We start from the raw sequence: 17,123 nt of genomic DNA, 5'->3' as shown, positions 1-17,123 counted from the left end.
CGCTGGGAGGGGCCCAGGTTCTGACGGGAGGGGGCGGGAGAAAGGAGTGGCGCCGAGGGGCGGGGGTGGGGGGAGGACCGCGAGTCTGATGGGGGCGCGGCAGTAAGGCTGGCTGGGGGGTCTCTCGGGCCTGGCAGAGCCCGGGCCTCTGATGGAGTTGGGGGTCATTTAGTGATGTCCCATTCGGTCTGTGTAGGTGTTTGGGTGGTGGTGAGCAGGACTGGGGCGGGTGGGTATTCTTCAAGCTTCGAAGAGCGCTCCTTTTTCGTGGTGGGAAGGAAGTCAGTTTAGATCAAGTCTGGAGACTCTGAGTTTAGCCACCCTTTCTGGGGCATTCTCAGTTCTGGACTAGAGAACCTAAGGCAACTAGAGATAGGCACAAGGTTAGCAACAATAATAATAGAACAACAACAGCGGCTAGCATTTATTGAGTGCTTATTATTGGCCTGTTATTATACTGTAAGATCCTGTTTTGAGAGGTTAAGGAGATGGAACTCACTTGGTCCTCAGCAGTAGGCGCTGTCATTGTCCCCATTTTGCAGAAGAGGAAACTGAGTCATAGATTGAGGAACCTGTCCAACGTTCCTGAGATTTTAAGTGACCAGAGTGTTGATTTAAACCCACACAGTCTGTCTCTATAGAGTCTGTGCCGTTAAGCCAAATTGTGAGGAGAGGTTCCCAGAAGTAATACTGAAAACAAGACTTCAAGATTGGATTTAGATGGCCAGTTGGCAGAGTATTCTGGAGAGAGAACAGCAAACGTGGAAAGCCTAAAGGAGGAGAAATAAGTGTGGTTGAGGTGCAGGACTGGAGATGGGGAATGGGGAATAATAGTAGTTGGCACTTACATGTATGCATATTGTGAGCTAGGACTTGCTAAGATCCTGACATATAGCAAGTTAATTTTTTTTAAAGATTTTATTTATTTATTTGACAGAGATCACAAGTAGGCAGAGAGGCAGACAGAGAGCGAGGAGGAAGCAGGCTCCCCGCCGAGCAGAGAGCCTGACACGGGGCTCCATCCCAGGACCCCGAGACCGCGACCCGAGCTGAAGGCAGAGGCTTTAAGCCACTGAGCCACCCAGGCGCTCCTATCAAGTTAATTTTTACAATAATTTTAGGAGGTGGGTATAATCATTCCCTTTTTCCCCGGAGAGAAAAGTCAGGCCCAGAGATGGTAAGAGACTTTGTTCAAGGTATCAGCTAGCAAGAGCAGAAACCAGAATTTGAATCCATGAAGTTTGGCCTACAGAATCTTCTCTGCGCTTAGAGATTGGACTGGAGAGGTAATCAGTGGTCTTTAATCCGCTTAAAGAGTTTATCCTTTATCAAAAGAACCATTGGAAGCCACGCCTCCCCCCACCCCAAAGAAGGGTCAGACTGAGGGCAGAGTGTGAAGTTGACAGATTTTAGTAATCCAGTCACAACCAGTCATGGTTTGATGGGGTTTGTAGGTTGGGGTTCAGAGCCAACAGGCTGAGAAAGAATTCTGCAGAAGTCTTCGGTGCTACAAGACTTTAATTAAAGCATGGGAACAGGACCGGTGGGGCAGAAAGAGCAGCACGGTGGTTGTGTGTTGGGGGGAGACCAATTTATATACTTTCAAGTTGGGGGACGTGAAGACAAAGGGAGGTTTCCAAACAGACTCTCCTATGTTAAAGAAAACTCACAGGACCCTGGAGGCCTGGCTATTTTCAAGCTAAGGCTGGTTTTTCCCTCTAGCAAAGCATCAACTTGAAAACAGTTGGAAGCTTCCTGGAGGAACTTTACTCTTCCTGCCTTAAGTAACAATGGGCTGCAGGTTATAAGGAAATTTAATTTCATCTACATTTCCTTCTTGCCTTTGTTCTCCCCATCAGTTTTGCTTACTATGGGGCAGGTGAGAATACGTAAGAGAAGCAAATGGCATCAAGACCTAGGAAGCAGAAGAATCAAGAGGATTTGGTGACTGGATGTGGGGTATAGGAGAGGGGGGAATCAGGGATGATGGCTTCTGATTCCTGATGTTCAGCCTCCTGAGTGAATATTGATGCCCGTCCCTGTTAGTAGGGAACACAGAAGAGCAGCAAGGTTGTTGAGTCTCAGGGAAGGTGGGCTAGGTGCTGAATGTACTTTGAGTCACATGGAATTCAAGGTTCCTTTGGGTGAACTGGATAGAGCTGGACATGGGCAGTCATCCCATATGGTTGGCTATTAAAGCCGTGAGCCAGGATCATCCTTGGAAGAGAATATGGTGTGATGGGAGGCCTAAGACATGGCCCTCAGGTGCACCTACGTTGAAAGGCTGGATGGAGAACTAGGAACCGTCAAAGAAGCCTAGGAAGGTGCGGCTGGAGAGGTGGAGGACAGCAGTCCACAGCCGCCTCTTGGCAGATGGTGGAAGATGTGATTTGGGAATGGGGGATAAAGCCAGGTAGAGATCACAGAGAAGGCGAGGAAGGAAAGGGCTGGGAAGGGTAAGTGGGATTTAGCCTCAACTAGACTAGCTCGGGCTGTGAGCAGGGTTTGTAAGGAAAGCCTAACAAACTTGGCTGACTGCATAAGGGAAGAAACGCAAGTCAGAGTTGTCCCTGTGACATTGATACGACATATTTGGGAGAAAGTGGAAAGGAGGGACTTCATTGGAGGCGGAGAGAGGCAGTCATAACTTTGATTTGGATCTCCTTGAATTCAAGGTGTTTGGTAGACAACTGGAGATGCAGGATCAGTGCTTGGAGGAAAAGACAGGACTGAGCATTCAGAGGTGAAAATTGTTAACATGCAGGCATTGGATTTGGAGGGAAACAGAAAGGCCATGACTTGGGCCAGTAAGATGGTTCTGGTTCTAGCATTCAGCTTCTGGGGTGGATTTGGGAGACCCTGGAAAGATCTGTGTTCTTTGGGATAGAAAGGCAGGAATGCTGCTCTAATCTGCATTTGCAAGGCTAGAGGACCGCGTGAGCTCTCGGCTCTCTGATCTCTGCAGGAGGTCGTCAGAAGAACGCGCCAGGGGCGCCTGGGTGGCTCCAGTCAGTTAAGCATCCGGCTCTTGGTTTCTGATTTCGGCTCAGGTCATGATCTCTGGGTCGTGAGATCCAGCCCTGCTTTGGGCTCCCAGCGTGAAGTCTGCCTGGGATTCTTTACTTCTTTCTCTCCCTCCTGGAGTGCTCCCTTTCTAAAAATAAATAAAATCTTTAATTAAAAAGAAAGAAAGAAAGGAAAGAAGAGAAGAGAAGAATGAGGAGCCAAGTATGTATTTTTCTGAAGCTGAGTTGTCCTTTGGTATTTGTGCTTTCCCCCTTTTAGGTATGAAGAGATTGATTTGGAAACCGGGATTTTGGAGTCCCGGAGGGATCCAGTTGCTCTGGAGGATGTCTACCCCATTCATATGATCTTGGAGAATAAGGACGGCATCCAGGGCTCTTGCCGGTACTTCAAGGAGAGGAAGAACATAACCAATGACATCAGGACCAAGACTTTACAGCCCCGTTGTATGATGGTGGAAGCTTTTGGCAGGTAACCTGTCTGCAGCTTCAGAGCCTCACGCCCCCCCTCCTGCCTTGAAGCCAAGCGGGGGCAGTCAGAGCGTGGAGACCGGTCTGTGTGTCAGCCCTGTGCCAAGCAAGCTCCCCGTCCTGCACCCCACTCTTGGGGGTGCTAATTTGACTCGGGGGCCTGCTTTCTCTTTCCCTTGTGTCCCCAGGCCTGGCGCAGTGGGGCAGAGCAGCCGGCTTTCATTTGCATCAGTGCCTTTCCTTCTCCTGTCCAGGCTAGGGGTCCCGTTTCCCCTGAGTGGCTAATGCAAGTTGTCACCTTCTGGAGCCAGTCCCCACTCCCACCTCCCTTCCCACTTCACAGAGCAGGGAAAAGCTGCCAGTGGGAACTCTGCCAACTTCCAGCTTCTTCTGCTTGCAACTTTTCCACATCTCTTTCTCCTCTCCGCATTCCCTTGCTTTCCCCGCTGGGGCTCTCAACTCAGCTGTAATGACTCGCCCATCTTGCAATAGGACCTTCTGCTTGACCTTGGATCTCCTGGGGCTGTAGAGCACTCCTGCTGCTCGCAGCTGTGCTTCCTGGAAGAAATAGTTCTTTCTCCTTCACTCCTCTGCCCACTGATGTCTGCCTTTATTTCTTCACCGAAATCTTACCCTCTAAGATTCCTACTAACCAGCCTGGGGATGCTGTTTGGCCCCAAGTTCCTGACCCTTCCACCCCAGGTCAGGGAGTTTTAAAGCTTTTGCCCCATGGCTTCCTGCTTTGTTTTTCTGTTCTGGTCCATCCTCACCAGCTCTCTCCTGGACTCCCCGACTTCTGTCTACCCCTTAAATGTTGGGCTGCTCCCAAGGGCTCTTTCTCTTCCCCAGATGTCTCCCAAGTGCCACATGTAGAGTTCAGTAATGCCTTCCTCAGTGTGCCCAGAAGTTAGAGCATCACAACTCCTTCACCCCAAACCTGCCTTCTCTTCCCTTCTTTGCCTCTTTTGTGACTTCCTCTGCTCCAGGGTATTCCCTTGTGCCTGCTGTACGAGCCGCAGACCTGGGACTCTGGGGCCCCTTCTCTCCGGACTTACTCTGCATTCAGCTGGCCACCAAGTCCTATGGACTTGGCCTTCTCAGATCCTCTTTGTCCTCAGGATAATGCAAGAGTCTCCTGCCTTCCTTCTTGCTATCTCCCTCTCTCTCTCTCTCTTTATGATTTGTTTATTTATTTTAGAATAAATAAAGGAGCCTCCCTGCTAAGCCCAGGGCCGGATGCGGGGCTGGATCCCATGACCCTGAGATCATGACCTGAGCCGGGATCAAGAGTCAGATGCTCAGCTAGACGCCCCTGTCTCTCCTCTCTGGAACTTTCCACACCATATGGCACATTTTTTTTCTCTAAGACAGAATTGTGATGAACAGTGCCTTGGTCACTTGGGAGGTGTTTCCGACTGGGCACATATGCCCTGTATACGTGCTTTGTTTAGCCAGCACGGTGTTCTTTTTGGTTTTAATTTTAATTCATTGCTGATATTTAAAATCTAGATTTCTAGCTCCTCTTAAAAAAAAAAAATCATAGGATCTAGCTGCCCTGGGACTGATTTTCACTTGGTGATACAGGCCAGAGCCATGAGTCGTATCCCACCTAGTGCTCCACACTCTGCAGCTCCCTGCCTGCTGACCTTAGCTGATCGGCCCTCTGCCCCCACCAGCTTTCCCACTGTAGCCCTTCAGCCAGCCTGAGTCTTCCTTGTGCTGTGGCCCAAATGTGTACAGCTCATTTCTGTCTCGGCTATCGCGTGTGCTGTTCCTTCTGCTTAGAATGTTCTGCCTCAGATCTTCCCATATCTCTCCCCTCCTCTTCAGTCAGACTTCAACTCGGCTCCTCAGAAAGCATCCCTATTGCCCAGGCACCGTTATGTTACTCTTCGCTGTACCAAAAATGATCTTTTATTTATTTACTTACTTATTGAATATATATATATATATATATTTTTTTTTTTTTTTTGAGACTGAGAGCAAGAGAGTGTGAGCAAAAGGCAGGGAGGGGCAAAGGGAGAGGGAAGGAATCTTGAGCAGGTGTGCTTGCCCAGCGTGGTGCCCTGCACGGAGCTCGGTCTCACAACCCTGAGATCACAACCTGACCCAAAATCAAGAGTCAGGCGCTTAACCGACTTGAGCCACCCAGGCGCCCCCAGTACCAAACATGGTCTGAAGTGTTGATTCATGCCACCCCTTCCTCACCGGAACATAAACTCTTGAGGAGGGAAACCCTGTCTTGTTTATGGCTGTATCTCTAGGACCTGGAATATGCCTGGCACCACCTCAGCTCCTAAAAATGTCCATTGAATGATGGGTGATCCTGATGGGTGTGGGGTTACAGCCATTGACCTGTGTCATGACCTCCCCGCAATGGCACTGCAGGGCCCTTCAGGATGTGGACTCCCACTGACCCCTTGAGCTCACCTGCTTTCTCGCTTGGGAGCCCAGCCCCCACTTTCCAGCCAGGCCACGCCACTTGCCTCCCAGGAAGGCCTGCTCCTTCATGCCTCCGGAAACTTGGAGGTTCTGCTTTCTTGTCCTTCACCCACCCCACTGACTGCGAATCCTAGGATCCCTTCCCGTGAGAGCGTCCCCTGGTTACCATGCACGCGTTCTGTTCATGCACGTGGGCTGGATTGGGGGCTCCTTGAGTAATGGCATTTCATAGATTTGGCCACCAGAGTTGCTCTCTGCCAGCTCTTGGGCCCTAGGGTAATCGCTCACTCTCCTGATTTTCTCCTTCCGTGGACTGTGAGCTCCTTGATGGGAGATACAGCTTTTATTTATCTTGGTATCTCTGGTACTTTGCATTGTGCTTAGTCAGTACTTGACATCCTGTCTGAGGGCCACACTCAGCACTTCCGGCCTTGCAGGAGTTACTGAGTCAGCTAACTGGAATGTTGGGATTTTAATGTCCAGTGCAGTAAACTTGAGTGCATTTGAAAAGCAGCAGGCCTGTTCCCCTGGTCTCAAACTTGCTTTTCCTGGCTGACCTCTGCCAGTTTAACTTTATAAGCTTGTTTGAGATGAGAGAGCATAGATTCTAAGTCTGTGACCGAGGGAGAGGAGCAGCCAGGCAGAGGAAGCAGCTTGTTTGGGACCAGCAGGGCCAAGGGGGGTAAGAGGCAGAGCTGTGCAGGGTGCATAGGACATTCCAGGCCGTGGTGAGGAGCTGGGGGTTCGGTCTGAGTGTCTTCGCAAGACCGTGGAGGGCTCCACGCGAGATAACAGGATTGGTTCCGTTCAGCCCAAACACCATGCAGTTTGGAGACAGAAACCTCCTCGCCTGGGACATTGTGAACTTCTAAGAAACAACACAAAATAGTGATTCTCTAAGGTTCTGTTTTTTCACATTTTGATTCTCTTCAAGTCACTTCAAGTTATTTCTTCCGTGTGGTTGTTCTCGTTTGCAGGTGGGGAAAGAGACTGATCATCGTTGCCTCCCAGGACATGCGTTACAGGGCCTTGATAGGCTTGGAGGGTGACCCGGACCTGAAACTCCCCGACTTCTCTTACTGTATTTTGGAGCGATTAGGCCGGTCCCGGTGGCAAGGGGAGCTCCAGCGAGACCTCCATACCACTGCTTTCAAGTGAGGGCATGATTCGTTTCTCTCCTGAAATGCTAGGACTCCCCAATGATTGTGCCCTGCCCCCAGCGCAGGCCTGTTGACTTCCCTTCCCCGTTCCTCTCCAACGGCCACTGGGGCAGTCTGTAGCCCGTGATGATTGGGCGTCAGCGCTTTGTTTTTTGAAGAGACCCTGGGACGACTGTATAGTGTCCAAACCAGACATCTTGAGAGTGGAAGGTGCAGCTTCAGGGGGAGGCCAGAGCAGTGAGCATAAATTGGGACCATTGGGCCAACCAGAATGTAGAGTGACCTTACTCATTGGCTACTGCAGGACTGGAGACATGTCCCATTCCTTTCCCTTTCCCCAGGCTTCTATCCCCATCTCCCATCCACCTCCGCTGGGGGTCTGGGGTGCACTGAGGCTGAGGCATGCCTTTCTTTTGAGGCCATTGTCCCTTGTCCCTTGGAGTGGCAGGACAGGAAGTGTGTGTCTCTAGCACTTAACGTTCACATGAGAGGCCCTCTACTGTTGGGTGAAAGCCGCCAGCAAAGCAAAATGACACAGCCATGCTCTTCTCTCCTCCAGGGTTGATGCTGGGAAGCTCCACTATCACCGGAAAATTCTGAACAAAAACGGGCTCATCACGATGCAGTCCCATGTGATCCGATTACCCACTGGAGCCCAGCAGCACTCCATTCTCCTCCTTCTGAACCGGTTTCACGTGGACAGGTACGGCGTGCAGACACCAAAACACTTTGTTCTGGTGAAATTTCAGCCGTGTGGATTAGACCTCTACACATCATAGAGAGAATCACATAACAACTACAGCTTTTTTATTTTTTTTTTAAGATTTTATTTATGTGATAGAGAGATCACAAGTAGGCAGAGAGGCAGGCAGAGAGACGGGGGAAGCAGACAGACTCTCAGCTAAGCAGAGAGCCTGATGCGGAGCTCGATCCCAGGACCCTGAGATCATGACCTGAGCCAAAGGCAGAGGCTTAACCCACTGAGCCACCCAGGTGCCCCATGACTACAGCTTTTTAAGAAAAATATTTATGGTCTATTTCTGAATATGAAAATAAGTCATGCTGCTTTAGAAAATTTGGAGATTATACAGAAAAGGAGGAGGAAAAAGTCCTATAAACCCACAGGCCGGCAGTAGGAACTGTTAACATGTTGGGGAAATTTTGGGAAGAGTGTAAAAGGAACAACAAATAAATTAGATTCATTACAGTGACAGAATTGAGAGTGAATTCTTTCCAGTTTAAAATTGGCATGTTTTTCCAACAGCAGCTCTAGAGGGCGTGATGGGGAGGTTTCCGCTAAGTGAGTGCTGTGGGAGATGTTGCTGTTCAGCTTTATGTCCTCGTCCGGGCGGGATAGCAAGATGGTGAGGGGTGCACACTCTCTTCTGAGCATCAGAGTGGGAGTGAGTCTCTGACTCTTTGCTCCTCCCTGTTGGGGTAACTGCCTGGCATAGGAATGGGGGAAAGAAAAGGTCCAGCACCTTGTGCCCTCCTTGATGGGAGGTACAGCGACCAGGGTCGGGGAGGCAGAGTTGGTGAAGGACCTAGAATAACATAGCCCTTGGGCAAGTAAGCTGGACGCCCCCAAGTCCATGGCCACCAGTGCCCAGTGGTGGAGGCAAGTGGTGCACGGGAGATTTGAGGGGCAGTAGGCATTCCCCCTTCCCTGGACCACGGGGAATGACTCTGAGTCTCCCCTGGCCAGATGACCCAGGTCTTATCCTTCACCCAGTGGTCTGGCACGTACTCCAGCAGAGAGGTGGATGAACACTGAGGATTTCCAGTGCCCACTACATAGCACTGGCCTGGACCCAGAGAAAGTGCCCAATACTGTGTCTAGATAGACTATTGACTGAGGATTTCCAGGAGTAATGATATCACTGTATTCCTGTCAAAATTCCAAGTTTAGCTTCAAACCTATGTTTTAGAAATCCTACCTTAGAATCGTGCTTCGAGAATTTGAATTTTATTTATTTATCTTACTATTCATTCGTTAAATACCTGTATCAGCAGACTCCTCACTGGCGTGTAGCCTGTGTCTACAGAGAACATAGGTAGCAGCCGTGGGTGGCAGGGAGAACAATGGACTAAGTCATCTGTACTTGACTTGGACAAAGTCACTTGAGCTCTCTGAAGCGTGGTTTCCTCTTCTGGAGCATGACCACGACCCAGTTCCCGGTACTGGTCTACGTACAGGAAATACCTGTGCCGGCCTTTTTTCATGCCTTGAGAGGCAGTCAAAGTGGAGATGTGGCCGTTGACTCTAAATTCCATACATACACCCTCCCTGCCCCAGGCCTGTGGGCATTTAGAGCCAAGGTCACCTTCCCCAGGCATCCACAGTCTGGGAGCCTTCCACTCTCTTTCATAGCTTCCTTGGCGGCCATTAGCTTAGAAGCCATCATGACACAATAAAAATGAGGTGGAAGTTGGGGTCATCCAGGGAAGTCAGAGTAGAAGCTGTACTTCAGGATCAGAGACATCAGGACAGTGAAGAGAGCACTGGGTGTGGACAAAGACCTAGGTTCACCTAGGTTCGCCTCTTGACTCTGACTTTCAGAAAAGCCTGTTCACTTCTTTATTAAATAATCCCTTTACCAAGTGAATCGTGCAGAAAATAGAAGGTGCTTCCTAAACTTTATGGTTTTATAAAAACATAAGGCGTTTTCAAGAATTACGACAGCTGCAGCCAGAGAGTCTGGTCTGTACGCTGTTGCTACTTAGTGCCTTTCGCCATGTGACTGAATCGCTCCAAGCCCTGGTCTCTGCCCTGCCAGGTGCGGAATGTGGCCTGGACAATGGCTGAGACCTAGGACCCAGGTGGTCTGGTCTGATATGTTGTCATTTAAGTCTTGTGATCTTTAAAAAACAGGGGCTCTTGGGGCACCTGGGTGGCTCAGTGGGTTAAAGCCTCTGCTTTCTGCTCAGGTCATGATCCCAGGGTCCTGGGATCGAGCCCCACATCGGGCTCTCTGCTCTGCAGGGAGCCTGCTTCCTCCCCTCTTTCTCTCTGCCTGCCTCTCTGCCTACTTGCGATTTCTCTCTCTCTGTCAAATAAATAAAATCTTTTAAAAAAATAAAATAAAAAACAGGCGCTCTTTAGTAATAGGTTTGAAAAGATGAACTGTTCTATGTTTCTCACAGGAGGAGCAAATACGACATCCTCATGGAGAAGCTCTCGGGTGTGCTGAGCACACGGACTAACCAGATGGAGACCCTGGGCAGGCTGAGGGAGGAACTGGTGAGTGCCGGGGGCCACCTGGGGGCCAGGCTGGAATGATCTGTGCCACAGCCTGGACCTGCTTGTCGAGTGTGGATTAAATGACTGGCAGTTGGAAGCCGTTAATGGACTTGACCATCCCTAATCTTGAAACAAGTGGGATATTCCTTTGTTTCACAGGATAAGAAAGTGCTCAGTCCTTTGTTGGAGGCCCTCCTGCTCTTAACTGGCTCCCATTTCCTCCCCCAACACTCACAGTTTGCTCTAGGACGTGCTGTACAAGTTCATATGGAATGGCCAGTCTGGACATTTAGGGGTGCTTCCGTAAGCGCACTTCTAATTCTGTCCCCATTGGCTTGATACAGAAAGGGCATTGTGACTTTGCAGAGATGCAGGAGAGGTGGTGCTGGGAGAAAAGCACAGACTGGCCATCTTGGTCTCTGGGCCCCCAGAGGAGAGGCAGGAATGAAGCAGGGAGAGGAGGAGAGCATGGAGGGGCCTCGCTGCCTCCAGGCCGATGAGAACAGTCTTTGCCAGAAGCTAGGGAAGAGCCGGCATGGCAAAGGGGACAGAAACATTGTCCTGGAGCTTAAGATGGCAGAACTGAAAATCTAAAGTTTAAAGTCAGGCAGTTTGGGTCACAGTGATTAGTCCACAGAGGGACGTGGTGTGGGGTCTGAATTATCGGCCCCAGGATAATCCGTGCTCCTCGCCTCGTGCTATTGCATTGTGGGTGAAGCCCTAGTCTCCGGTTCCATCGGAGGGGGAAAGGGGCCTCTTCTCTAATGCTAGATCTACTACATGCCCAAGTCTCTTTAAAATATTTTATTTGTGGCGCCTGGGTAGCTCAGTCTGTTGGGCATCTGCCTTTGGCTCGGGTCATGATCCCAGCGTCCTGGGATCGAGCCCCACCTGGGGCTCCCTGCTCAGTGCAGAGCCTTCTTCTCCCTGTCTGCCCCTCTTCCCTGCTTATGCTCTCTCTCACAAATAAAATCTTTAAAAAGTAATAATAAAGTAAAAGATTTTATTTATTAGGAACCCTGGGTATCTCGGTTGGTTAGGCATCTACCTTTGGCTTCAGTCACGATCCCAGAGTCCTGGAATCGAGTCCCACGTAGGGCTCCTTGCTCAACGGGGACCCTGCTTCTCTCTCTGCCTGCTGTTTCCCCTGTTTATGGGCTCGCTCTCTCTTTCTGACAAATAAAATCTTTTTTAAGAAATTGTATTTATTGAGAGAGAGAAAGTGTGTATATGTGAGGAGGGGGAAGGGCAGAGGGAGAAAATCCCAACCCAGGGCTTGATACCATGACCCTGGGATCGTGACCTGAACCGAAATCAAGAATTGGATGCTTAACTGACTGAGCCACCGGGGCGCGCCATCCCAGGTCTGTTTAGAGCACAGCTTATGAGGCTCGCAGGTCAGATTTGGCCTGTGTGTTGTTAAAAGAACATTCGACCTAGCTTTTCTTTTTCTTTTTTTCTTTTTTTTTTTAAGATTTTATTTATTTATTTGACAGAGAGAGAGAGATCACAAGAAGGCAGAGAGGCAGGCAGAGAGAGGAGGAAGCAGGCTCACTGCAGAGCAGAGAGCCCGATGCGGGGCTCGATCCCAGGACCCTGAGATCATGACCTGAGCCGAAGGCAGAGGCTTAACCCACTGAGCCACCTAGGCGCCCCTCTTTTTTTTTTTTTTTTTAATTGAGAATTCACATAAAACCTTAGTTTCCAGCTTCTTTTGAAATATCAGAGGCTCTGGCAAGCCTGGGCCTGACCTGCAGTCTCTCCCAACAGCAGTCAGCTCAGGCCAGCTGTGCACTCACCTACCCGGCCTCACCCTAGGACCCTTCCTTCCTGTCACCTCTCAGACAGCAAGCCTGTGTCATTTATGTCAGTACACATGCAGTGCTGTTTGTGGTAAGAAGTATTTTTCGGTGTTTGAGTCTCCATCAGAAGTAGAAAATGAAAGGCAGACCGATAAAGCTTCTTTAGGAACCCTAGTAGAAATTAAGAAAATTCCTCCTTGCTTAAGCAACGAAGTCTGCACACTCTGTCCTTCACATTTCTTGTCCAGCAGACACTGCAGAATGAAGCCCTCTACCCGATCGGGTCACTGAGGCATGGGGAGAGCAGGCTAGTCTGGTGACACAGGTCACCATGGCCTCGCTCAGTTCCGTTACTTACCCAGCAAATACTGCAGCGAGTGTCTGCTCAGAGTCAGAGCTGGGTGCCGCACCGCGGTGACAGAAGTTAGGATGACAGGTCTCACACTGTCATGGAGCAGGGTCACCGGAGGGCGGCCATGTGAACACACACTTGGGCTCGAAGCCCATCTAAAAGGATGACGTCCAAGCTCCGTGAAGGACACATTTTCTTCAGAGCTAGGAGAAGCTTTATGGAGCAACTTCTGGCCAAGCGGGTCTTTGAAGGTGACGTGTTCCCCAAGTAGACAAGAACTGGCATTTCAGGCCCGGGAGAGCGGTTCAGGCTGATGTGTCTGAGGTGCAGGAATCCAGCCGCAGTGCTCGGGCAGGGGTCACAGACATGGGCTGGGGAGGGAAGATGGGGCTGGCTAAGAGAGGTCCAGAGCGCCAGGCTGAGGACCTGGGCTGTGGCCTTCAGCCTCGTAAACTGCTGGCTGCAGTTCGTGGATGGAGAAGTTGCATCTTTTTTTTTTTTTTTTTAAAGATTTTATTTATTTGACAGACAGAGATCACAAGTAGGCAGAGAGGCAGGCAGAGATAGAAGGGGAAGCAGGCTCCCCGCTGAGCAAAGAGCCTCATTTAGGGCTCGATCCCAGGACCCTGAGATCATGACCTGAGCCGAAGGCAGAGGCTTTAACCCACTGAGCCATCCAGGCGCCCCGAGAAGTTGCATCTTGAGGAAACAAACCAGGAGGAGGAAGAGAGCTTGGAGGTGCGGGCAGGAGGCGGATGTTGGCAGCTAGGGCCCAGCTCCCAAGTGGCAGACTGCTAGAATCCTTGGAGATGTTTCGATGACTGGGCCCAGGATGTGATGGGGGAATGAAGGGGGGGGCATGAAGGAGAAGGAATCTTGCTGTCTGGCTGGAGTGATTGCATCTCCCTGAAATGCATAGGGCTGGAGGGCAGGCTCAGGACAGCAGGGAGCAGGCCTGCTTGTTCACTGCTCAAGCCCCAGCGGGCGGGCGGCCAGGGCCAAGCCCATGATCAGTGCTCAGTAAATATTTGTGGAATGAATGCCTGAATCCAGTAGAGAGTACAGAAAGACGAACTCATTTGCGGGAGAATGAGGCGCGTGACAAATCTGACTTGAGGATTTATTGAGTCTGAAGATCTTCTGAGACTTTTCACTTGGCGATATCTGGTCAGCAGCTGGAAATAGGGTCAGAGGGAGCTGAGCAGGACTTAGTGAATAATTAGCCGATACAGGAGGTTGATGCCATGAATATGGATGCTGTCTTTTTTGGGGTGTGGGGGAGGCTCACGCTATTCCTTTCCCTTTCTGCAGGGCAGATTGTGTGAGTCCCTGATGGCAGTCCCCCAGAAGCTGGGACTCCATCATCCTCCCTTGCTTCGGATGGTCCAGGACTTAGGACCATATGTTAGGGGCTGGGATTTGATGGATGAACTTCCGTAGGGTCTTTCCGTGATGCCGGGGGCACAGCTAGATTAACGAGAGAGCCCATTTACAAGCGGGTGTGTTCGAATGAGCCATATGTGAGTCGTCTGTGTTTTTTTGATAGCCATATGTTCTCCTGCCCAAGGGCTGGGAGACGGGCTGGCCTTGAGAGTTGAGCACACGTACGTGGTGGCAGCCCGCAGACATTTGTTCCATCTCTGTCTCCCAGAGAGGGAGAGGAAAGCCGTGCGACTCCAGGGACAGCTCCCTTGGTTCCGTCCACGGCTTACAGTAGCGGGAACTGGCCTCATGACTCCAGGGGTGGCAAAGGCAAAGGCAAGTAAGCGGCCAGGATGGATACATGAAAGAATGAAACAGGCCAAGTAGGAAAAAAATGGTTTTGCAGTTGGTACGGATTCAAGACATATTTAATTTTACTCTTGGCTGTCCTAAGAGAAGATGGCACCTACCGGTAATAGATAGGAGCTGACCTTCAGCTCTGACATGCGAGGGGCTGACACCTGGGCACCCCTGGCCTGGCTCCCCACAGGGGTCGCCCTGAGGACCCACAGTCCCAGGATTTGTTGCCAGAGTTCTTCCAAGTGAAGCCAGAACCTTTTTTTTTTTAACGAAGTCTCACTTTAATGTTGGCAAGTAAATCACTTATTTTCACAAACGTGTAGATGGGAAAACATGACCTATGCCGGAAGCTGCTCGTTGATGACCCCTGCGGTTAGGGGCACATAGGGGTCGCCTCGCGGCGCTGTGAGTGGTAGGGTGCACACACCCCTCCTCATTTTATGGAAGCCTCGCTGATAAACTGAGAATTTTTTTGGCACTACATTACATTTTTTTTTCTATTTTTTTTTTCCATTGCCCAGGGGAGGTGTGTGTGTGCTTTGTGAGAGAGTGTGTGTGTGTGTGTGTTAATAGCACACTCGAATGGTAAGAAAACCAAACACTGACAGTATGCAATGAAAAACCGCCTTGTAGCTCTACCCCTGCCATCTGCCTCACTCCCATCCCTACGTGTCCTTTCAGGATCTTTGAGCAAATAAACCTCTTCCCCCCTTTTGTCATCGAAACCATTTATAGAATCATTTACTTAGTGCTCTGGACCTTCTGTTTCCTTTTCCTTGACGGCATAGCTTGAAGTCTTTCCTCCTTAGCCCCTCCAGTGTTCTCTTGTTCAAGGGAATCGGCTAACCCGGGTTAACCCTGAACCTGTGTCTGCCAGCATGACTTCAGCGGTTGCAAATGCCTTGCTCGCATCTGAGGGCAGCTCTTACGTTGTGTTTTGGCAGGGGCTGTGCGAGAGGACATTTAAGCGGCTGTACCAGTACATGCTGAATGCTGGCCTTGCGAAGGTGGTGTCTCTCCCCTTGCAAGAGATCCACCCTGAGTGTGGGCCTTGTAAGACAAAGAAAGGTAAAGGTGGTCACAGCCTTTGTCCCCTTGGCTGTGCAGACGGCTTTCACTTCTCCCTTCCAAGTTTAACTTTCCTCTCTCCCCGCGTTCAGCCTCGCCGTGGGGTGATGGTGCATTTGTTTGGCTCTTCATTCCTCAGCACCTCGCTTAGGGTCCCCTGTAGCAGAAGTGCTCAGGAAATGTTTGCTGAGCGAAAGTAATCCTAAGTGCCAGCACGCATCTCTGGGGAGATGTCCCTCCAACATCTCAGCTTCGTGGTGTCCAGAAACAAGTCCCATCTTTTCCTTGTTACGCTAAACCACTCTTCTTTCCAGCGTTTTGAAAGTACCAAAGCTGTGTTGCATGATCTCAGTATTCTGTAGCCCTTGCAAGGTTGGTGGCAGTGTCACCTTTTACATAGAAGAAAGTTAAAGGTAAGAGATGCAAAGTCATTTACATAAAGTTGAGCCGTTGGTAAGTGACAGATGGGGGATTTGAACATTCCAGGAAAGTTAAACTAAGGACCATATACTGTAAAACTTTAAAAAAAACCTTCCTTAGTCTTTTCTTTTCTCTGTTCTTGATTTTTTTTTATGTCATGCTGTTTGTGACGAACCGAAGTCATTTAAGAAGCTGAGGGTCAGGGCTTTCAGTAGAAGATGATAGATGGGACATACACATTTATCTGCTCTCTCCCCAAACTCTTCCCTAGTGATGACAAGGGATATAAAGGGAATCAGCCTGCAGGTACAAAGAGACTAGGACAGGAATGACAGCAGAGAGTTGTCAGCAGTGTTCTGGAGCTCAACGCAGAAGGACAGATAGTAACAGACTGAGCAGCCTGGGGAGGCTCAATGCCAGTGAAGGGCAGTAGCCAAGAATTGATGCCTCAGACCCTGAAATAAATGAAAAATGTGGCGATTCCAGGTACCTTTGAAGACAAGTTCGGATGGTGCCAGAGACCAGAGGGTTGGTTGGCTGTGTGTGTGAGAAACTGCTGCTTCCCCAGTCCTCTCCCCTCCTTTGCATAGCCAGTCAAGAGGCCCTTTCCCACAAAGTTTTGGCTTTTTCTACTTCTCTCAAGATAAGATGCATTGGAAGGTTTCTGGATTCACAGACCTAGCTGGGGACAGGTGGCGTGCTGAAAACAGGACACTAAAAGGGGAGGGTCCTCTCACTGTGGTTCCAGTTTGGGCTCTAGAACATTGGCAGCGAGACTTAGCGTCCCCTAGGCTGGTGGCTGGAGGCTACATTTCTGCAGAAACCAACCAGTCCAAGAGAAGAGTCTTCTAGATACTGACATTAGGGCGATCCCAACAAAACCGCTGGCCCCTGCCTGCTCACCCTACTCGGAAGGCCACTCAGTCGCTCCTTCCCCTTCCCCACCCCGCACGACACCCAAAACATAGTCTTTGGGTAGCAATTCAGTGCTTCACCAGACATTGGAGGAGTCTAATAGGAATGTAACAGAAACAAACAAATGTAGGAAATAGAAACAAAGTGAGGAGCAGAGGAAAACCTAAAAGAACTGGCAGAGAGAAAACATTGCATCCATGAAAACACAGCGAGAGGCACTCAAGGAGGGAATGTGCAGGAAATAAAAAAGAGTTCTTGCAAATAGAAGAAATGTGACTCTTGCAATGAAAGATTGAGCAGAAGGGAAGATAGTGAGATAAAGTTGAGAAAAATCTCAGAAAAAACTCAAAAGAGGTGAGAAACAGAGCTAAGTTGAAAATAAGACGCTAAGCCTAGAAGGTCCAGCGTCTGCACAGAGGGCTCGGGGAGAGACAGAATGTGTGCAAG

The 17,123-nt window shown here is 49.9% G+C and overlaps 1 protein-coding gene across 3 annotated transcripts in view; it reads left to right on the top strand.

The window, feature by feature from the left end:
- The window catches only part of GTF3C1 (general transcription factor IIIC subunit 1), a 69,505-nt gene that overhangs the window by 333 nt on the left and 52,049 nt on the right, over positions 1-17,123 (top strand). For all 3 annotated transcript variants that reach the window (XM_047714378.1, XM_047714377.1, XM_047714379.1), the window contains exons 2-6: positions 3,286-3,495; positions 6,914-7,090; positions 7,656-7,799; positions 10,241-10,337; positions 15,218-15,341. In XM_047714378.1, coding sequence (XP_047570334.1) covers positions 3,286-3,495; positions 6,914-7,090; positions 7,656-7,799; positions 10,241-10,337; positions 15,218-15,341 — 752 coding nt within the window. The remainder of the gene's footprint in view (positions 1-3,285; positions 3,496-6,913; positions 7,091-7,655; positions 7,800-10,240; positions 10,338-15,217; positions 15,342-17,123) is intronic.

The sequence above is a fragment of the Lutra lutra genome, chromosome 18, assembly GCF_902655055.1.
Source record: "Lutra lutra chromosome 18, mLutLut1.2, whole genome shotgun sequence".
Taxonomy (NCBI): domain Eukaryota; kingdom Metazoa; phylum Chordata; class Mammalia; order Carnivora; family Mustelidae; genus Lutra; species Lutra lutra.
Note: the sequence above shows the minus strand (reverse complement) of the source record. Positions and strands in the feature narration are given on the sequence as shown.